Genomic DNA, 22,797 nt, shown 5'->3' with positions numbered 1-22,797 from the left:
TCTATTCTGCACAATGACGGTTCTGCGTAAACTTGAGCACTTCCAGTGCCAAGTTTCTCAGCTTTTCGTCTACCTCGGTGTATGGGACAGGTCACCACTATGAAAAATGGTCTACTGGGATGCATTTTCTCAATGTTTTTTCTCCCCTCCCCAGAATTTTGTTTAAAAGGCTTCTCCAAGAGTGAAACCTTCCTTTTCAAGACACAGCCCACAAATGCTAACTGCCGGCATAATATCAAATGAAGCGCCCAACTCGTACACTCCTCTAGAACAAAAAAGAAATTAGCGACCCGCAACAAGCAGAGCTGAAGTGAAACTAGGAAGGCTGAATGGCACAGAGAGAGGTGATACCGTATTTTCGTGCGTATAACCTGCACCAAAAATGCGAAAATTTCGGTGGCAAAATAGGGGTGCGGATAATACGTGCGGTTTTTCCTTTAGTACAGCTTCAAGACAGCGCGCTTTGTGCCGTGAAGCTCCTACGCAGTAACATTAACTAAGCCTTCCATGGCAGCAGTTGCCCAAAACATACAAGAACAAAAAAGACAAGCACACTTTAACAACTGAATTGTATTAGTGAATTGTGACTTGCACCTTGCAGGCAGTGTATTCTTGCTAAATATACGCTTTTTCTGTCTACATACTACGTGATGTGTTGTTTGACCAGAAACTTTGGTGCAGCCTTTCCTGTATCAAATGAGCGGGCAATACGTGAGGATCGTTTTTTCTTTTCCCCCGGGCTAAAAGTAGGGGAGCGTATTGTATGCAGGGGTGGGTTATACGCGCGAAAGTACGGTATTCTGTTCCGAGATACGTACAAGCCCGGCACTTTAAGTTCGATGCAGAACGTTAATTAAATGTGCTCATATGCCGTGCCCTGTTCCTAAACTGACCTAAAGGATACCAAACCACCCTAGACAGGGTGAAGAATTGAGGTAATGTCAAAATGAGTAGGACTGATATAGAGTAATACCCCTGTCCCACGGCAAATCTGATGTCATTCAAAGTGAATGACATTAGCTGTTCATGACAATCGGTTTGGCCGTACGGGTCTACTTGGCAAAACAAATGTCATTTAAGAGGGATAACGGTGACGATTAGCGAGCTTACAAAATTATATTTCAAATGTGTCTAGAATGTTTTTATATAAATATCTTTTTAAAACATAAGGATTTGTTTTTTAAAAATAAAAATAAGACAATCACCGGTTTACGTGACATCAGTACATATCACAAGCCGAGACAAGTCCGCAAAAAAATACGCGTTAGGGTAGCGTGCGCATCGGAGACGAGATTTTCTTTTTCGTTAGTACCTGTTTGTCTCTCTATTTGAAAAACAACATGAGGGGTAAAATATAAGTTTACTAACAGTTTTTAGAAGCAGCATTCTTCGGTTCATTAATGAACTTTCTTCTCTAGTGATGTGCCACTGCTGTCGAGGCTACTCATTCGGCTGCTGAATGAGCTCCCGAACCTCAGTTAGCCGCTAAATGTCATTCGCCTAATTTGTCATTCAGTATTCTCGTGTAGCGCCGAATTAATGACATTTGGAGCGAACGACACTTGCTCTAAATGTCATTAGATCTGCCGTGCAAGAGGGGTATTAAAAACCACGGGTGGTATAAAAAGTTAAAAAAAAAAAAAAAAAGGCATTGCTGGGCCTTGAACTGAGGCAGTGCGTTGAAAAACCCATGATTCTACCTCTAGGCTACTGAGGGTAAACAGAGGAGCCCGCTAACACTTGTGCAAAAGAACAGGAGTGTTTTAAGCAAACCAGTAGATGGAGATGGGTGCACGCGGGAAGTACTGGGCTTGTACCGACAAGGAAACGGAATGTTGCCAGAGAGTGGGAGAGAAAGAGACAAAGGAGGGAGAGAGAGAGAGAGAGGAGACTTACTCGGGGGAGGCAGCATGCTGGGGCCATTCTGCAGGGCCAGCATCGTCGCGGCTGCGTCCACGTCTTGGTCTGAAAACGCCAACACAAGCCTTCTTTTTATCAACCAGCGAGGCAAGGCACTTCCAACGCACCAGCAATGTTACACCCACCAATGGGAGTGAACCAGGGGTTTAAAAAACCATCTAGATTCCCATACGACTGTCACACACACCCCCGTTTCCCAGCCATTGCTCTGGTGAGCCACTTTGACACCGTATGAGGATAAATTTTAGGGGCCACATTATACGACGCTAGTTGACGTGTGCCTGGGCCAGCCAAAGGGTGCCGTGAAGTTCCGTAAGAACTTCATGTTAGGTAAGGACTACAGGCAACAGAAAACGTTGTTCAAAAATGTGAGAGCTAAACCGGGAACATAAAAAAGCTGTCGGTCCTAAGAGCCTCTCCAAAGTGCATGCGAGTGGCCACGCACCAGTGAGCAGAGTAGTTTGGGTGGAAAACATCAACCCTTTTTAGCATTTTTTTTTCCTTTTGTAAACGGGGCGTCATTTTAAACTGCCTTTCGATTGGGCTGAGCTGCAGTTCCACAGCAGTGCTTCTCGAAAAGGGCTTTTAACAAGGCCTTCCCAAACAAACGTTCACTGGCCAAGCAAATTAGACAGGAGGGAGTCTTTTGGCAGTGCAATGCCGACGCATGCCTACCTTTCGTTGAAGATGCAGCAAGCCTCTTTGATAGAAAAGGGAAGAGCACTGCAAAAACGAGATAGAGAAAAAAGAAAGGGGGACGGGTTGAATTCAACGAGACAGTCTTGAATCATCCCTGCAAAGTCCGCAGCAGGAGATTTAGAAATATGTCTAACAGGCAGCACCAGCTTATCATCTGCAACAGTCAGCCAACGACAGAAATAGACTGAAAAGTAAAGCAGGGTTTCCAATAGCTATTGTGCCAGTTCAAACAAAACAAACACACAAAAAAAAAAAAAAAAAACAGCATAGTGAATGGTGGAGTGATATCTGCCAAAACCGTAAAACCTTGTTAAAAGAGACATTTAAAAGACCCAGGAATAATATCTCTCGTTGTCTTGTCTTTTTTTAAGGGGTGACACTGGTCTTGAGGACCGAAAATTTGCCAAAAAATCAATTTTCTGTATTAATTTTATTTGCAGTCTGCAGGTCCCAAAGAATGTACCTGCAAAATGTCATAGCTGTATCATAAGTATTCACAAAGCTGTCGCCCTTTGAAGTCGCCTAAATGACCACTTTTGCCTATGTTTGCAAACTTCGTGCCGTTGTCTCGGAACTAATTTTTTTCCCACATGGTCAGCTGTTGGGTACAATATCGTGGGATGTACTGGTTCGATTTACATCATTTTTGCTGCATTCGAAAGCTTATGAACTGAAAAGTGCAATAAAAACACAAAAGTACAGAATTTCTTTTTGCTTGCACAAGATTTTACGCAGTTAGTTTTACAAAAACATAGTAAATTGATGACCTGACATTTTTACGAATTTTACAGCGTTTGCAGAAACCATGCTAAAATTACTGCAGGGGTATAGTTGCACTCCCTGGTCTTTCTAGAGCTCAAAAGGACAAAAGCTATTTGAGTATTTCAAGTATTTCATAGGTACATAATGAAAAAATTGCCCGAAACGGGGTGACATAACATGTTTTGACTTTTTGACTGCATGTTCGTGCTCAGGATGTTGAAATACACTCAATGTGCAAATCTCAAGCACATAGGTTAAATCTGCAAGTTCCCCCTTAACCAAGGTGTCTCGTATGTGGAGTTGCTAACATGGTGAACAAACGAAAACCAACCACACCGTCAACATTCAAATGTCTACTATAACCCAGCGTCTCTTGTAATGAGTTTTTACTGTAGTCTGAGCATGGATGACTGTCTGATCATTTAAAAAGCTTCAAAAACTGTCGGTAAGGAACTTATACCCCTGTCACACGGGCACTTTCAATCGCGATTGAGTCGATCCGGATCGAGCTCAATCTGGATGGGGACCCTGCTACACGGCAGTTTCAATCGCAATCGAGCTCGATCCCGCTCGAACTCAATCCTGGTTTCTCAAGCGCGATCGAGGCTTCCAAGCATGATCGAACGAAAGCGGCGATACTCTCGTCCCCGCTAAGTAATGGCACAGAAGGTGACAACTTCAACTAACGCCACAAATTGTGTCAAATAACTTGACCCAAATTAGCGTGAGGTAATATTTACATAGTTACGTATACCCACAACCGCACTAAGTTACCAGACGCCGGCAGCAAGTACATGGTTAGTGCCATCTGGCGTACATGAGTGCAACCCGTGCAACTTCTCGATCGCGATTGAAACGGGCCGTGTAGCAGCGGCAGTGCGTCGAGCGCGCTCGAAAACTTGATCGCGATTCACTTTAATCGCGATTGAAAGTGCCCGTGTGACAGGGGTATAATATATAAAAAACAACATTGAGTGTCAGACGCAACTTTTACCGGTGCAGCATTTAAACTGCACTTAATTTAGCATTCCACGCTTAAATGTTGCCGCCTTTCGAGACAGTTTGTTTTAGTCAGAACTGCAAAATGATGGTGCAATCCAAGATGCGCTTATAAGATATCAATTTCAGTGCACTCTATATGCTTGAAGATGCGAATGAAAGCAACGCGATAACTCTTGATGTTCACAAGCTTTATCGAAATGTAAAGTGACAGTTCTCTTCAAAGTCCAATTTGGCCTTCATATCAGCTTGGTAGTCAATGAACACCAGAGCCAAAAAAATGTGCTACAATGTATTTCCTATTGCAGGGCATGTGCAAAAGTGCCTTCAAGTAGGAATAATATATTCGAAGAAGCTTCGTACGTCTTCACTCTTGCCTGCAAGCCTAATCTGCTAGGTTTAAGCCAAACTGGCCAAGATATTTGACAGTGGGCTTAAGACATTTGACATTTAATCATGTCTAAAAGAGTTCTTTTTCTTCTCAATCTAGTCGGCAAACATAATATTGCACTAAGTGCACATACCATCAGCCAATGCAACTGTACAGTGGGTACTTGCCAACTGCACCAAATTTTCTTTGAATGCGAGGTAAGAACTGTACTGTCCGGAATTAAGTATGCGATCACTCTCCTACTTGTCTATCTCTACCAGGTGGTCAGAGAAAACGTGGTTGAACTTAGCCGAAAATTAAACTGAAAGAAGCTGAAATACGTATCTTCGCAACAGAGGTCACATTGACCACGCACTTTAACTAACACGATAGTGGTGGTTACACTGCAGATCTGCAGCAACTATTTTCGACGATTCCCTTCAACAATTATCGCCACACTACCAGACCACAGCATTCTTGTCTTTCAGGATAAAGAATGCACACACACACACGTCCTGCACATTTCCATGGTGCAGGGCATGTCACCGATTTGTATTTAATAGTATTTCATATTACGCAGGTCTTAATGCCGTTCATGCAAAGGGGCAAAGTGCTGTTGTTATATGGGGCCATGTAAACGCCACAACTGGCAACCTTTAGGTGACAGCAAGCTTACTCCTAGCTTCAGAAAAAATTTTCATAGGAATTGGTAAAACACAAAAGTGAAATGTGCAGCGAAATCGGCAGCTGAGCATGATTTGCGGGTCGGCGGCTGTCTTGTGGGTGTGCTTGGCGAGCGACGTCCTGATGGCGGGTCGCTTCTATGACGTCGGTGAAATCTTGGTGTATCCCGGCATAGAACACTTTCGTGTTAGAATATAAAACCCGAAAACGAACAGCCCTAAGTAGAACGTACTCTTTAGTACTAAAGGTTGCTTCCCCGCAAGAAGACCCTGTGTGTAGGGGTGCAACCTTTACAAGCCACTTGCTTCGTTGTACTGGCGTCACTTCTGTGACGGATATGACGTATGCAGGGGTGAGACAGCCCAAAGACATTTGGGAGCAGTTTTCGGAGCAGCAAAATTTCGATTTTGGAGCAGAAGAAGCTTGATTTGGAGCAGGTAGGGACATTTAATACATCGTCTTGTGAGCTTAAAAAATCACAATTTCAGCAATTTGAAGGGTCAAGTACACAATCCAATCAGTTTTGAATACACGTACACTGAAACAGCCTTACACGAAAGAATTTTTAAAGAGTATCATAAAGTTCTAACTGCACTACCTTTTTCCTAACTGGTGATATTGTGTTCTGTACGCAACACTGACAACAAAACTGCCGTTAACATTATCAAATTTAAGGGCTCTGCAATTGTGGCGTGTTTTTTTACCGTTTCAATGCTAAAATTTTTATTTTTGTAATCCCAGGCTGCGTTGTACGAACGAGTGTAGTCACGGCAACAGTTGAGCAACTTCGAGCTAACGGTCGCATGCCTACCCGTTGCAGTCCGTGCGGCGCACGTCCACCCGGTAATCATTTGAGTAGCGTTACTGTTTAGCCACCTAGTTCTGGGCATTAAATTTCACTTCGCATACATCAAGTGTTATTAGTCGCGTGCTATGGCAACCATGCAGTCCTGCAGCTATTGGGCGCTGCCTGGACAGGTCGCGGCGCCGCAGCGCCGCCCGCAACTTTCGTGCCGACCGTTCCCTCCCGGGCCGAGGCTCGCGATTGCGCTTCGAAGCATAGCAACACCTCAGCATTTTATAACACCACAACGAGCCAAAAAGTTCAATTCACGAACCCGATTATAGACGCACGCACCGCGTTTCACACTCAAGGACAAACCACGCCGAAGTCGTAGGCCCCACATTTCAAAACTTTTTTTACGAGCCGCGCAACTTCTCATAATCTCGCACCAATCTCAAACCATATCCCCGCGTTAACGTCACTGTTCAGAGCCACAATTGATAGAATGAATAGACTGGAACCCAGCTGATAGCGTAAAATAAACCAGGGAAAATATCGGCGATGCGCAGTGAGCGCGTGAAGTAGGCAGTAGCAGGCAGATCAGGCGGCGGCCATGTTTGTAGCCACAGCGATGCCTAATCGGGAAGGCCGTTTCAGCGAACCCGGACAGAAAGCCAATCGTGTTTTAGAAGCTATCGTTTGCTTCATTTCTTCAGTCTTTCTATTTTTGCCATTTCTGTGTTTGCAATTGACCGCCAATAAAAGTGGTCACTGGGATGCGGGAGGCTTTCGTCCCCGCCGAAACTGACATGAGCATCAAAATCCGTGCCTTTCAGGCTCTTTTGGAGCAGTTTGGCGCAATTTTCGCAATTTTCATGCTTTTGGAGCAGCTTGGCGCAGGAAAATGGAATTGTATCAAAAAGGCGCAATATGCGCAGCTGTCTCACCCCTGCGTATGTGAAATCTTCGTGCATCCGAACATTAAACACTGTCGTGTTAAAACCCAAATACACCTGGATATACTTCCGTCATGTGACTCCTGAAGAACAGAGGGGCAGTTAACAAACCCTGTTCCAAACCTCCCTCCCAAAAAAGCAGGAGAGAGCGGAGAGATACTCACTGGGCGATGGGACATTGTTCTGGGCTTGCGATGGGTCTGGAGACAACGCTTGATCACTGCAAACGATGCGAGAAAAGGAGAGGACAGTTCTCAATCCACATGCGGTACAGTACAACGACAGTTGCTGGAATGTGGACACTGACATCCCCTCCCAACACCCTACCCCCCCTCAATTCCTGCCTGAATTCTCTCTCTCTCTCTCTCTCTCTCTCCCCCCCCCCCCCCCCAAACCTCCCCCAAACCTAGATTGACAATTAAAGTGTCAAAAACATGACACCAAATATATCCTGCACAAAATGGGGGCTCAGGAAGGCTTCTGCATAGAGTCGATTTGGGAAGTAGTGGTGATTAGACAGGATCAGGAAATACTAGTTTTTTTTTCCGTCGCAAACCATAAGAGTTTCATACTAAAATTTGCTAGAGAAATCTGCCGCATGCCGTCGTGGGAGCCGCTATTGCAGCTAGAAGCGTCCCTCTCCTACCCGGCTTGGCTTGCCACATGGCTTCTTTTTGCTCCTGAAGCCAAAATCAATGAAAAGGGGCAACATTTGTTTTTTTCTTTGTCCTGCATGAAGCTGCTAAAAAAAAATCCCGGACAAATAATTCTTTGGAAGCTCCACTATTCTATAGATAAAAAAAAACTTTAAATGCTTGCTGATGATTAGCTCGCCTAGACACTAGGGCCAGAGTTTCCGCTAGTATGTATACCGTATTTACTCATGTAATGAGCCCACTTGCATAACGAACCCTCCCCCCATTTCTCTTCTTGAGAATCTACTTTCTTGTCAATAAAACAATGCAGTGGGGATATGTTTCTATCTCAGCATAGTTGCTGATGCCTTATACAAATCCAGTAACTTGATATCATGCCACAGTATGAGCAGAAACGCTTAAAACGCATTAAAAAAAAAATAGTAAGAATAATTAAAAAAAAAAAGAAGAGAGAAATCGGCAGTAGCCGGATGCATGAGCCCGTACGCTGTGGCTGATAATTTAAAAATTGCGCACTCGTGGAGCGCCATCTGCTGAACACGAAACAAACCTTGCACCATGAAAACGCTGCAGTCAGCGAATAAAGCACCAAAAGTACGCCGCACTCCTTTCCTGCTCTGTGCTGTTCTGGCTGGTTCCAGTGGCATGCAAACAAAGCACCAAATGCACTCTGCACTCCCTTCCTGCTCTGTGTTGTTCTGCGACTTTGCCATCACACTCCCATCGTTTCGTTGTTCAGCTGTGTTTGAACCTTTTTTTTTTTTTTTTTGTGCCCCAGCAGCACAGCGTACAATGGGCCAGTACATGAGCCACACTGCTGTTTGAGGTCGGTGGAGCATGTGTTGATACACATGGAAACTGTGCCGCAGGGCGGCACTTCAGTGTTGAACAAGTACGTGTACGCAACCGGTGAAAACAAGGTTTGGGCGGTGAACAGGGATCGCCGCGTGTTTCATGGGCTCACCTAAGCTAAGTTTTGAAGTTTTGAAGTGCCTTGACAGCATGGAAGACAATGCACTGTGGGCCGACAACAAATGTGAAGCGTCAAACGACTTTAGTGAGGGGGACAGCTCTGATTGGTGAGTAGCGGGCCACCAGTACATCGTGAATAAAACAGAAATTCCATTACATAATTGCATACATGTTCTTGCTAGCAAGGTAAGGCTTTGACAGTGCTTCTCTTAGCATCTTTATTGTATGAAATTTCAACTTTTAGAAATATGTTGCAAGTTTTTCTCCCCCAAAATTCACGCCCCATTTTCTGGAAAAAAAAAAAAAAAAAAGTGGGTTCATTACGCAAGTAAATACAGTAAGTATGAAACTCTACGCTGCAAACATCTCTTCTCAAAAGCCAGAGATCTCACTGCGCACAGCAGTGCGAAGGTGGAGTCAGCTAAATAAAGAACAGGGCAGCTGTGGGAGAGGTGCATAAGCTGAAGGCCAGGCACTACTAGTAACCATGCACCCCCTCCGTCCTTCGTGTGGCAGCCCTTCGGACGAGCGGCTGGCATTGGATTGACGTGGCCGCTCGAGAACCCTTCGGTGCTGCATCAGAGCTCATGGCGGTCCATGCGATGAAAATTAAAGCGATTTCAAGGCCTTTCAAGAACACTGCGAGTGGATTTCCAAGGACCACAATGTCCGTTTGAAATCATGTTCAGGTGAAGGCTTGAGATGATGAGAATTCACCGAAAAGTGGGAACGTTGCAGGAGCACACACTTCAGCTAAGGGACTTGTCCTCATACAAGTCCCGGCAAGTCCCCTCGCTGAAACAATTGCTCCAGCCAACACTTCCTTCTTCGACAATTTCTCGTCCCTGTCTGTTCTTATAAACCTACAAACGAGCACCTTTGATGCGTTACAAAATGCAAAAAACATTTATACACTAAAGGAGAACAACCAAGCCACAAATATCCACTCAGTCCTTACGTAGCCTCATGTCGGTTTCAAGCGTTTATTAAAAAAAAAAAAAAAAAGAAGGATTTTCAAGGCTCTGTAAAAGTTCCACGGCATTCAATGCTTTAAAAACAAGCCTTATTTTAAATTCGAGGGTTTCCAAGGCCTTCAAAGGACCCGCACGCACCCCGCAGTGCTAGTTTTCTCCTGTTTGCACAGCGCGGGGGTAACGTGCGATCGCCCTGGCAAAGAATGAGAAGGAGGAGGAGGAGGAGAAAGAGGAGGAGGAGGTAGGAGGTACCCGTTGTCGTCCTGCTGAGAAGGCACTGCGTGAGGGGAGGGGGCCCAGTTGAGCTGTGTGTAGGGGAAGCAGGGAGTCTTGCGCATCGCCTGCAGGAGGTTGGGCCGGAACTCCGGGTCGATGCACCACAGCGAGCCCTTGCCAATGTTCTGCAACACCACCAGAGGGACGGGCAGATAGAACCCCGGTTGCACTAGTGCGAAGCTGCACTGAGTTACGTACGGTGACTTAATATACTAGTCAAATAAAGACGCAGATACACAACTTCCTCGGTATTATTTCTAAATTAATTGTCGCACCTTCTTTCAGGGTGGTGTCGATAAAAGAAGAGCTACAGCTGTTTCCGCAACAACACCCCCTCTATAGACAAGTGACAGGAATTCTGTGATTCTTCACAACTTTACTGTGAACCAACTAATTATGACAAGAAACTGACACTCGGCGTAATGAGAGAGTCGCCTCACCAGCCAATTTCAGTACGATTTGTTTCGAGACACTTTCGATAACAACAAGAGTTGCAGCTATTTTCTGCAACCATAGTTGCTCCTTAGACAGCGAGGTACTGACAGCGGCAGGGAAGTGTGCAACGTTCACAACTTCACTGCGCACTGGCTAATCATGACATAGAAATTATCGTCAACAGCAGAGTCGTCTTAGCAGCCCATTTCAGAATGACTTTTTTGGAGACAACTACATTAGGTTGAGAGCTACAAAGCATTCTGACACCACACGAGCCCTGGAGTGAGGGCATGTGATTTTATTGTATACACATCGAGTCTACATCTAGCGCAAACCAGCTTCACTATAAAGATACCAAGACATTCTCCTCCTAATTTAATCCCTTAATTTCAATACACAGTAGCTGCTAGTAATTTGTCATTTTACTTCAGAGCAGTAACAAATGACAAATTCATCTTAGGAGCGACGCCCCATTCTTTGGAGTGCCACAGACAACAGGCAGTACAACCAAAAGTCCGACAACTTGACGAAGGGTTTCCTCACCAGTGTTCCGATACTTCATGCCTTGCTTGTCGGGCCGGCGCATAAGCTGAGGGCGCACAGTCAGGCACCAGCAACCACTAAACCAGCCCAAAACTATGCTGTTGCAGCACTTGTGAGCGAGCAGACAGGGCGCCTGTCTGCTCAGGAACCACGTGCTGCGAGCTGGCTCCCAACGCAGACATGCCCCAAATAACCAGACTGCCAAATGTAATTTGGAGCAGTTATAGGCATTAGACATACCACATTGGGAGCCAAAAAAGAACATGTTTTCCTTAGTCGGAGGTCTCATTACTTTGGAGCACCAGAGAGATACCATGTATTTATTTATTTATTTAAAAATACTGCCAATACCTTGTCGGGATTTTCGCAGGAAGGACACAGCAAAAACACACAATAGAAACATCCACAAGTTATACATCATTAGGATGCGCATTACATTGTTGCTTACCAAGTTCTAACAATTTCTAACAAAGTTCTAATGCAATAATTGTACTTCATCCAAATGATTTAAGTGTGAAGGAGTCGAAAGAATAAAAGTCTACAACAACCAATTTTTTAAAAGATGACTGCAATAGCGTGTGTTAGGGTTCCGAATGCAAATGTTCTTCCACAAGGGATGGAAATATATTAAAGGAATTGTTGCTAGTAATCATGGCTGCTAGCCTATTCCGATCCCTCAATGTTGCTGGGATGATGGTGGAGCCAACTGCAACTCGCTCTGAAACCCACATGGGGTGCGGAGACGTTGCCAATTCAGCCTTCACCGGATACACTGAGAACTGGAGCAGTTTTGAGCCTTTTCGTGCTTGCACCACTCACTGACCTGGCCCTTGTCCTTGTCGACCTTCCGGAAGCACTTGTTGAGGGAGAGGTTGTGGCGCACGGAGTTCTTCCAGCCCGTGGGGGCGCGCTGGAAGTAGGGGAAGTGGCCCAGGATCCAGGCGTAGATGTCCTTGACGGGCAGCGCCTTGCCGGCCGACTCCTCGATGGCCATGAAGATGAGGCAGCTGAACGAGTACGGGGGCTTCGACGTCACGTGCACCTGCGCGGTGGTCGCCGTCGCAATTCCGGCCACGCTGAATGAACCCCCTAGCCATTCGTCAGGGCGTAGCTTTTATCATCATCATCATCACCAGCCTGTCTACGCCCAGTGCAGGGCAAATGCCTCTCCCATCAATCTCCAATTACCCCGGTCCTGTGCTAACTGCGACCAATTTATCCCCGCAAACTTCTTGACCTCATCGGCCCACCTAACTTTCTGCCGCCCCCTGCAACGCTTGCCTTCTCTAGGGATCCACTCTGTTACCCTTAATGACCAACGGTTATCTTGTCTCACATTACATGCCCCGCCCACACAAATTTCTGCTTAATTTCTACTAATACGTCTGTAACACACGTCTGTTCCCTCACCCACTTTGCTCTCTTCTGGTCCCTTAATATCGCACCTATCATCTTCCTACCACCTATCATTGGGTGCAGCTAACCCCAAGGTTAAAGGGGCCAGGAAGACAAAATACAACCTGGTTCGATATAAAAGAGCCAGCCTGCGGGTAGCTGGCTGTTTACCAGTCGTCAATTAACTGTATCACATTTCTAGCCGAATGCCCTTTCCTACTCATGATTTGAGTTAGGACACTGTGCCTAAGTTTGAGCCTAATCCAAGATGGGTGCTTCCTGCCTCTAAGTGTTAACCGCATCATTCTTCTGTTCACGGCTGGCCAAGTTTTCAGCAGTAAGACATCAAGCCTCTGCACCACAAGTCATCACCGATGACTTCTTCACCCCCATTTGCCACTGCCCTTAGGCATAGTAATGACCAAAAGTGTGGCCAAAGGTCGCTCGAGGTAGTGAGACCCCCCCCCCCTCCCTCCCCCTTTCCGCACCTGTGGGTTGTAGGGCACCTGTCCCGGGGGCCCCCATTCCCGGGAGTCGTCCTCCTCGCCCGGTGAAGCACCGGCCGACATGGCATTGGCCGATGACCGGCCGCTGGCCGTACCGTTGTTACCCTGGTGGTTGCTGCCGCCGCCACCGGCCGACGAGGCCGCGGGTGGGCCGGCCAGCTTCCGAAGCAGGTTCGTGTCCTGGATAGACAGAATGGAGTCCGGGATTCATTTTACACTCATACAGAACTGACACATGCACTCACACGCACGTGCGAAGCAAGTTCCGCTAGTTGGAACATATCCCTTTCAGTCACGAATTATTATATTCACTGCAGAAAAATTCCACACTTGGAGGTTTAGCAGTGTTCAATCTCTCTAGAATACTTCTTACGCAAATGGCATCGTGTCCTCATACGGAGACACCATTACTCAATCCTGCTTTTCCCTATAAAAATATTAAATATCCTCAGGCAGTTTACAAACAAGGAGGAGAAATAATAATTTCTGCACATGAAAGAGGTGTTTTTAGCCTTTATAAATGATTTACGCCGCAGTAAAAGAGAACTTAGGATGGCAACACACCGGACCTCCCACAAAACTTGCTGGCGTCCATTTTGAAACGATTGAAATGATGTTTATGAGTGCGGTTCCGCCATTACACATCACATGGTGCTCCCTTTCACTTCCGTAGGTTTCGAACATCAGCTGCACCACTCTGCAGCATGAACTCTCTTCGTTTTCACGAGGAAAACGACGAAAAAAGTCGCGTCTCCATATGGAGACACAGTGACTGAAAGGGATATGCAGTGTGATCCCCCCAACAGACTCTTCTCTCGCGAGTAGAGAAACCATATTCTTGAATTCACAGTGCAACAAACAATGATGAAAATAAGATAAGACACGTAGCACCTGTGTACCTTGTCCTCCCTTCATCCATGTTTGTTGCACTCTTGAGTTTGGTAATATAGAGAACCAACTTGCCCGTGCTTCAATGTTGACAAGAGAAACCATGATTGTGTTTCCCATGACTATCCACAACACACCACTGAATGATGAAGTCAAGAATGTGATGGAATCCCATCTGAATGAATGGGTAGGGTACAATGGAAACAAATAAGATGCCGACCAGCCCCCAAAAATCGTTCTTGACATTTCAGGTTCCAGCACAGAATCCTTGTTCACAAAAAATGCTTGAAAACGCTTCTGAATTCTAGAAGCTGCAACATCAAAGGAGTACTGACACGAAATTTTCATGTTACGTTTTTTTCGCTGCTATGCGTGCCTACCAGCCCACTAATCATAGAATGACAGATTAGACGGTCGAGCGCAGCGTAAACATTCATTTACGGCGTCGTTTATTCGTGCCAGTTTCGGTTTCGACAAAAAAACGCCGAGCGGCCGTCATGACAGGATGTATCACATGGCGTCACCATTCTTGCCGCATCGCTGCCTCTCTGGAAGCGCGCGCGAGCGAGCGCACGCGCGCGCCCAGACCGGCCGAGGTCTTCGCCGTCTCCACAGGCCCGGGCAGCATGACGTCAGTCCCAAAACTATGACGTGTACACACGCCCGAGCAGCGCGCGCCAACCACAGCCAGCGCGTCGGCTTCGTCACGGGAACCCCGACGTTGGCAGTTTGGGGCAAGTAGCACATGATGTCACGTCGGCCCGCTCTGGGCTTTCTCGTGCGGGCGAAGATTAAAATGGATTTTAAATATGTTTCGCTGAACGGTTGCTGTTGAAACTTGCTGGGAGATATCTACTGATAAAAAGGAAGCGTTTTACATAGTTATCTCAGCTTTCAAATTTCGTGTCAGTACTCCTTTAATATTTTTTTACTGACTGGTGAGCATCGTTTATTGTTTCCAAAACCACCGAATGATAAGTAGTCTTCTCGCCCGTGTATGGCAATAAAAGTGGACCAGTACAATAAAAAAAAGTAGCCCCCTAATGGGCATTTCAGGTGAATCAAGTCCTGTCTCTTCCTCTATCGTTTGGTTCTTAAAATGCGACTTTGTGCACACTGAAACATATGCTGGACACCATGCCAGAGCAACTGTGACCCTCTTGCACCATTTGGGGGCTAAGCAGGGCCAAGTCTGCCAAGAATAATAGCAGCTTGCTCGCACATGTAGCCAATACAATTAACAACCGTCAAACGTGCAGGAGTTGGTCAAGCATTGGTCAGCAACCATGGTAGTAACAAGCAAGTGCCCAGAAACCGCCAAGCTCACCATAAGTGGGCTCAACATCACAGGGGGACAAAGTTGAGAAGTTGTCAAGCATGGAAGAACTACACGGGAGGAGGAAAGGGAGCTCTTTAATGGGAAGGTCAGGGCCTTGCTAGCCACATAACTGCCTCTGCAAAACTCATCCCAGTTGTTTCTGCTCCCTTTGGAAAGTAAAAGCAACGTGGCTGGTGTGCCCCAGGTGGCAACCCTTGCCCCAATGCTGTTCCCCCCTTCCTCCCGTTTCTGTGAAACTCGTCACAGGAGAAACACGTCACAGGTGGGAAAGAAATGGGTGTGCCCCAGGGTGGCGTCTTGGCTTCCCCGCTGTTCCTTGCCCACTGCTCACCTGCAGCCAGCTGAGGCTGGTGAGCTCGTCGTCGCCCTTGGCGCTGCCGTCGGGCAGGAGGGGCGGGGGGCCCCGGGGGGTGAGAGCCCCCGGAGGGGTTCCGCCCCCTCCGGGCACCCCCTGCTGGCGGCGCTGGCTAGGGGCCGCCTGTGCTGCGTCCTCCCGCATCGGGGGCTCCTCTACCGCCATGCCCAGCGCCCACGTGGGGCCAACACCTGCACACGGGGGAGAGGGGCATCTCATCACTCCACTCCAAGTAATCCAGGGTCACACAAACCAGAGTTCCATACTAGTATATTCAAGAGGGAAATCTGTTGCTGCAATTGGGTGCCGTTGTGGGCGCCGCCGTAGCACCTATAATCGGTGACAACTTAAGAACGGCACCAGAAGTTGCCGGTGTGCCTTATCACCGTAGCCGGATGTTTCTCCGCGCGGCGCAACTAGGGCGTGACTGGCAATATTTTGAACATGGCGTGAGCCGTTCCCGTGATTTTTTTTACTTAACTCTTTCGGGACCGCCGGAAAAAGTGATGAAAAAGGGAGGTCTCGGTAAAAAATTTTTATTACATGAAGCAAAGATGCCATCCTGCTTTAGCATATACCAAAATGCAGCTAATTATATGGTCTTTGACATACAATACCGTGTTTTACTTCAACACTGACGATAGCACCATGAAAAAATCAGAAAGTAAGAACTTCGCAAAAAAACTACTGAAGAAGATAGAAAAAAGCGTAAATCTAAGAATAATTAAAAAGAATAAAATTATTTCAGGATATACAAAATCTAACACAATGCTTTGTTTATTCATCACGAAAGTTTGATGCGGCTAGGTGTAACTGGTGTTTTGTTTTGTGTGTGATTTCTTTGGCACTAGGGCCATGGCTACGTCGTCGCCCAGGTACACGCCAGGCTCTCGGCTCGGCGAAAACTTGATCCGTTTCTGCGCTGGTGGCAGGAGATCACCACAATAGGTAGTTAACACCCTAGCGAACAGATATAAACTAGCCAGAACATATTTCGAGCGCACATACCTACTCCAGAGCCAATTGAAACCGAAACCAACACCCACCTTTGAGCGCGATTTATGTTCCAGGCTGATCGACACCCGAATCCTCACTTGAGCTGAAATGCGATCTCTAAAGTCGCATTTCGACTCTTCACTGCCACTCTCATCGTCAAAATCCACAGTAGAAGGCGAAGATATGCGAGACGAGACGACGCGGATCTCTTATCGCGCTCGCGCGTGAGTATGTTTACATTCCGAACCACCGCCCGTCAGAATAAAATATCTGATGCGTTGCCGCCTGGCGATAAAAAAAGAAACTTCACAAAAGAGAAAACTATAGTTTTCAAACTATCTCCTAGATGTCGCTAGGTGTTCCATCGAGCGAAAATTTTTATTCTGCAGGCTCGCGAAACCATCGATCAGATGTGACCGATGGCCTATAGGAGCGGTCCCGAAAGAGTTAATATGCTTATAACCGACTCCAGTGACGACAAACAAACTGTGTGAGACAAGGCAGACGATATCACGCATTCATAGCAATCCCCTTTCAAAACGCGCGCGCACTGACGTCACGGGTCCGGCACTTTGGCGGAGTGATACACTACATGAGGTGGTGCCGTTCTTGAGTTGTAACCGAGTATAGCAATGTTCCTTCCCTACTTGACTCAGCTAGCCACATGGCTTCTTTTCACTCCTGAAGCCAAAATAAACAAGAAAGCAACATCTTTTTTTGTCTGCTCTGCATGAAGCTCTTAAAAAAAAAACAAAAAAAAAACGCAAATCTTTTGGTGCTCCCCTTTTTTCTGACTAAAACAACTTTAATTTTTTTGACAATGTTTATCTGCATCCACAGGCAACTTTTGAGCTTGTGGACAAGCCACACCACGGGCAAGTGTAACGTTCCTACGTGGTATGTGAAGGCACGCTCTCTGAAGTGCAGCTCACCCAGACCCTAGTGTTAGACTTCCCTCTAGTAATTTCAGTATGAAACTAATACCCCTGCTACACTAGGGTCCAAATGCCATTTGAACCAAATGTCATTTGACTCAAATGCCAATTTGTGCTGCTACACTAGGTTTTCAAATGCCATTTGGCTGAAATGACATTCGAGCCAAATGAGCACCGAGAGAGACATTTAAGATTTCAAATGCCATTTCCAGCACTCTCGGACGCAGCGTCTTCGATCGGCAATAAAAAATATAATACTTCCGTACATAAAACAAACAAAATATTGTTGTTTGTGGAACTTTGTTCACTGTTTATTTACTTAAAATACGAAATCAACATATTTAATTTTCATATTCTCAAAACCAGTGGGTCAGTTGCAAAAAACACAAACAAAAACAACGCAAGGCAGCCATATTTAGAGTCAAAACTGGTGTCTCTTCTAATTTGATATCATTTTACTGCCTCGGACTGCTCCTAAGTTTGATTGTTGTATTAGTGTACGAAAACGGAACGGGGCAACAACAGCGCCACTACAGTACAGCGAACAGTTGTGAAAGCTTTCAAATGCCATCGAAATTGTAGTGTAGCACGGCGGATTCTGAATGGCATTTGAAGCAACCCATTTGGTTCAAATGACATTTGGACCCTAGTGTAGCAGGGGTATAACAGTGGGAGCAGCAACAATGTCCCAGCTTGCACACTGTTTGACCCATTCGGCACTGCATCATCTTGAACAAAACAAAACGCATTGAGTGCCACTCAAACTTCCCTCCCTCCCTCCCTCTAGCAGCTGAGAACATGCCACAGGGATGGCCAACTGCAGGACACCACTAGGGACGCGTTGCAATTCTCACCTGATGATGTGTGTCCGAGTTTCAAGTATTAGCTTACTGAGGGTCTCTAACAAGGCCCATGTGGCGGTGTGGTCCGATACCCGTCTTGAAATTGTTTGGAGATGAGTTTCATATTTATTTTTCTCCCATTTAACCCCTCTGTGGCAGGCTTACACACACACATGCACCAACATGCACGAAAACCTTACAATTGTTTTCGGCACTTTCCTTTTTGACAGTAAAGCATTCAAAAAGGGCACAAGAATAAGCAAGTGATTACTGCCACAAGCCTAAGTGAATTGCACCCCTTCTTAAGTACAAATAATATCCTGCAGCTGTAATTCTCTTACATTCAACAGAACCTCCCCCCTCCATTAAAAAAATGATACCCAAACCCAAGGAACTTAACATAGACTGCAGACATACTTTCCTGTAAACCTTTTGTTCATCCCCACATACACAAATTCACTGCCTGGCGAGTGCACTTCAGTGACATAGCATTTTTACTGTACAGTGTTTTTTGTCACACCTTTGTTTTTGCATGTTAAATTTGTTTCTTTTTGGTACTTACGATGTGTACACACACTAAATGTGTAATAAGAAATACACATGACAAAAGGGAACATCCCATGTGCAAAATAGCCCGAGATCAGTTCATATACGCCTTGGTGGCAGGTAACCCCATGTGCCACATAGTTGTCACAGCCCCAATGCCTGCATGCACGATACCAAAGGACATGGCCCATGCGCAAAATAGCTTGAGGGTGAGGGATCAAAGCACCACTTCAAAGACAAAAGCATGAGCGATGTTAAGAGCTTAAGCTGTGAATTAACTCATTGCTGCAACAACTGCCTTCCTAGGATTAACAAGCAAATAAACAATTAACAGCTCCAACTACTTGTGCTTACATAAGGTAATGTGCTTTTGACAGCTGCTGTTTTATTTGTGCAACCAGAAACTTGAACGCCGGCAGACCAGACTGCCTTTTGAACTAGCGTGGCTCAAGCAAAGAGCGTCTGCTTCGTTGTTCCGACGAAAACACCGCAAAAACTAACCCGGAAACGCCAATGAGGGGTGCGTAAAACGTTGTGACAGGCTTCGCAGCGGTGAAAACGAAAGAATATCGCTATACACAAGCGCAGTATCGGCTTCCTCAACATCGCTAGGAGACCGGGAGGGGGTCCCAGCGGAAACAAACCATTACTCGGGCAACCCAACAACAGAAACCGTCGCGCTAGCGATAATTCACCGGACAAACGGCAGACAGGTCTCGTGTGACCCGCTATCTTGTCAGTCTCCCCCCACGTGCGTCGGGACGCTCATCGTGATAAACGAAACAGATAACGCACCGCGGCAGACGCGAAAAAAGTAAACAGCAATTAAACCAGGTGGCGATGCCATGCGGACGCGAGTTTTGGAGGGAACGTGTTTTTCAACACAGCGGCCATGAGGTACAGGCGCGCTGCCCCTAGCAACCGCGCCGAGCGTCACCAGGGGAGGCGCTTTTCAAAAACGGAAAGAAAAAGCAAAGGCGACAAGACGAGTCCCTGCGGAACACCTCGCCGCATCCCTGGCACGAAACATCGCCTCGATGCCCACCGGAGTTCAAAACTCACCGGCGCACCACCCCAGGTGGACGAAGATCCTCGATGCTGCCGCCACGGCGAACCCCGTTCCCGCCACCCGAAAAACGTTTCCAAGCAAAGCAACAATCGCGCGCGACACAACGGGAGCAGACGAACGCTGCGCGTCCTTGCGGGAGGAGGCAAACGAAAGCGAGGAAGGGCGAACCGTCACGCCGAAGCTCGTCAGGAGCGAGAACCCACGTGGAAGGCGCGGGCGTCGCGGCACCGTTGCCATGGAAACACGAGCGCGCGTCTAGAGGGAGCACAGCAGAGGCAAGCCAGAAGCACGTGTCCGCTCTCCCCCACCCCCAAGTCACAGAGGTAGTAGCAGACGACCACGGATGGCGATGCAAATGACTTTACAAGTTGGGCGTTCGCTTGCTGTTGACACGTGGCAGATCAGTGGCCTTTCTCATTACGTAACGGGTGAACACGCCTCATTACACAACAGACAATTTCCTCCACAATTCGTTGTTGCTCATTGCTTCAGACGAATGAACCGAAATCTCGCCCACAAGCTGGAACTCATGTCCCTGGCGCGTTATGTCACCACCTTCAATCCGTCACCCCTCCTGTAACCACTACATGAAAATAAAAGGTATGACTTTCCTACGCCGCAACATCGCACAGATTTGCAGAGCGGCTTCATCAACGAGCTCCACAAGTCTGCAGCAAAGAAGCCCAACGGATGTATCGATCTCGCTGCGTCCGACGTAACCCTTTAAGATTGTCTCTAGGCCTGCACACAGCCTTCTCGTCTTACCTATCGGCTTTCTCTGCCTCGTTGGCGTGAGCTGCTGAGCTTTCACTAGCGCAATCACCCTGCTCGCGAATGAAAAAAAGAAAAAAAGAGAGCAAAAGGTAAGCACAACCCCGAAGGTGCTATCCGTCCTCAAGACGCGCCCACTCGGCATCCCTACCGATAGCGACGAGCACCAAGGCGACGGGAGAAAGCTCGAGATAACGAACCACAAACAACCGTTTCGCGGAATCCCGCAGTCCGCGCAATACGTGCGATGACAAATAGACGACCCGAACAGCGGTGGATGCCAAAGTGAAAGCGACAGATAAGACAGAAACGCGGGGGCGAAGGAGGCGCGGATATGCTGATTCAAATGGAGTTTGGATTACTTGATAAGGCGGCTGTCGCCTTAATAACCGATCTATCGCTTAGCCGATCGGTTTCCACAAGAATAAAAATAAAACGGAAGTGATAACAACAACAAAAAAAGGCTAGCACCGGTCAGCTTTCAATTCGCGGCAGTGTCTAAAACACGCGGGCTATTTATTGAGCGCAGCGCCAAGCCGTTGTTTTGGGAACAAATTACGTACGAAAAAAAAAAAAATCGCAGATTGAGAGTACACACAACAGAGAGAGAGTACAAGATCTCCACCAACACCCCTCCTCCTCCCTCTCTCGCCTCCACGTTGCCGTGGCTCCGGGCGTAACCATGGTACCCAACAAGACGCCACAAACCACCACCCACCACCACCAGTAGTGCCTCGCCAACCGCCGCCACCATCTCATGCAAGGCCGATATAAGGGCGATGGATGCGAAAAGGAGACGGCGCCAGAGTTTGCAAAGGAAGGTTTGCCCCCTCCCCCCTCTCTCTTTCCTTCCCTGTCCTACAAACGTTCGAGCCTTCTCGGCTTCCACATCCCCCTCCTCTTCCATCCCCCTCTTCCTTCCCGGATGAGGAAGATGTTCAGCGGAGAGGGAGCGGATGGTGCGGTTGCCAGGGCAACATCGAAGTGCACTGCCAAGCGCTTCAAGCCGACTGCCGATACTGGCCAGCGGGTGCAAAAAGAGGGCGTAAGGATAATAAAAAAGTAGCAGTGGGCTCGGGAAACGTTGCGCGACGACGAGCCACAACGCCCAGTGACCTTCTCGCGTTTTCCTTGCGCTGTTACCGCAACTATGCGCGGCCGATCAAGGCTGATGAAAGCCAAGCTAGTTGGCGTGGACTTGGTAACAAGAGAGCACGAAGCACGAAAGGCACTAGCGCTTGTAACCACGTTTCGCAAATACTAGTTGTCGGAACAGTGAGCGCCGCTACAGATAGTGCGCACGTGTGGTCGTAGCGAACTTAAATTAGAAACAATTGTAACGAAGCGTCACTTGCGGCTGCTGGTTGTTCCCCGAAAATAACCGACAGCTGCGCCGGAAGGCATTACAGCAAACGCTCTCGATTGGAGTGTAGGCAAAATTCGTCTCTGCATCCGGAACACGAGGGTGAGAGGGAGAGTTCTTATAGCCTCTAATTTAATTTTTGTTTATTACCAGAATGGAGAAGAAAAGCTGGGTCACGACTTTTGTCTTCACAAAGTTATCCCGTAATTTTTTTCAGTATTTCCTCAATTGTATAATAATTTTTTGTGGTCGCGTCAGTTGACAATTTTTTAGGGGCTAGGTCCCTTAGGATCTGGGGCTATGTGTGTCTCCTGTCGTCGTCGTCGTCGTAATGGCTGTCATCGTAATCGTCGTTTCATGTAGTCACGGCACTAAAACACCGGGAAACTCGTTTACGCATCGCGCTAGAACGTAAAGCCTACTAGAAAAAACACCGGCACACTCGTTTAAGCCTCGCGCTAGAAAGCTTCGTGCTTCGAGGACACGAGACTTTTACACAGCCAAGCTGTATACCTTTAAACCCCAACCGTTTCCTCGCCGTTGGCAAAAACGCCGAGGCTTTCGGCGCACGTTAAAGATTCCCAGGTGGTCAAAATTAATCCGGAGCCGCCCACTACGGCGCGCCTCATCGCCTGCGTTGCGTCGGAGCGTTAAACCCTACAATCAATCAATCAATCAACCAAAAACGCCAAGGCGCCAAGAATACTTATACATTTCAATGTCACCCTTCATGCAGCATGTTAAGAGGAGGCCATAGGCGCA

The 22,797-nt window shown here is 47.1% G+C and overlaps 1 protein-coding gene across 2 annotated transcripts in view; it reads right to left on the bottom strand.

Annotated features, from left to right (window-relative positions):
• LOC144148974 (forkhead box protein N3-like) overlaps window positions 1–22,797 on the bottom strand; it is a 62,028-nt gene that overhangs the window by 21,149 nt on the left and 18,082 nt on the right. The window contains exons 1-8 of one of the 2 annotated variants that reach the window (XM_077680494.1): window positions 19,895–20,177; window positions 15,490–15,704; window positions 12,914–13,111; window positions 11,854–12,072; window positions 10,029–10,177; window positions 7,339–7,394; window positions 2,596–2,643; window positions 1,897–1,965 (exon numbers count right to left, since the gene is read on the bottom strand). In XM_077680494.1, coding sequence (XP_077536620.1) covers window positions 1,897–1,965; window positions 2,596–2,643; window positions 7,339–7,394; window positions 10,029–10,177; window positions 11,854–12,072; window positions 12,914–13,111; window positions 15,490–15,704; window positions 19,895–20,138 — 1,198 coding nt within the window. In that variant the 5' untranslated portion in view covers window positions 20,139–20,177. Of the gene's footprint in view, window positions 1–1,896; window positions 1,966–2,595; window positions 2,644–7,338; window positions 7,395–10,028; window positions 10,178–11,853; window positions 12,073–12,913; window positions 13,112–15,489; window positions 15,705–19,894; window positions 20,178–22,797 lie in introns of those variants that run through there. The other variant, XM_077680495.1, reaches the window with a different exon arrangement.

Source organism: Haemaphysalis longicornis, unplaced genomic scaffold, assembly GCF_048455015.1.
Source record: "Haemaphysalis longicornis isolate Haplotype H1 unplaced genomic scaffold, Haemaphysalis longicornis Haplotype H1 scaffold_8, whole genome shotgun sequence".
NCBI classification, from domain to species: domain Eukaryota; kingdom Metazoa; phylum Arthropoda; class Arachnida; order Ixodida; family Ixodidae; genus Haemaphysalis; species Haemaphysalis longicornis.
The sequence above is the reverse complement of the archived record's forward strand: the minus strand, read 5'-3'. Positions and strand labels throughout refer to the sequence as shown.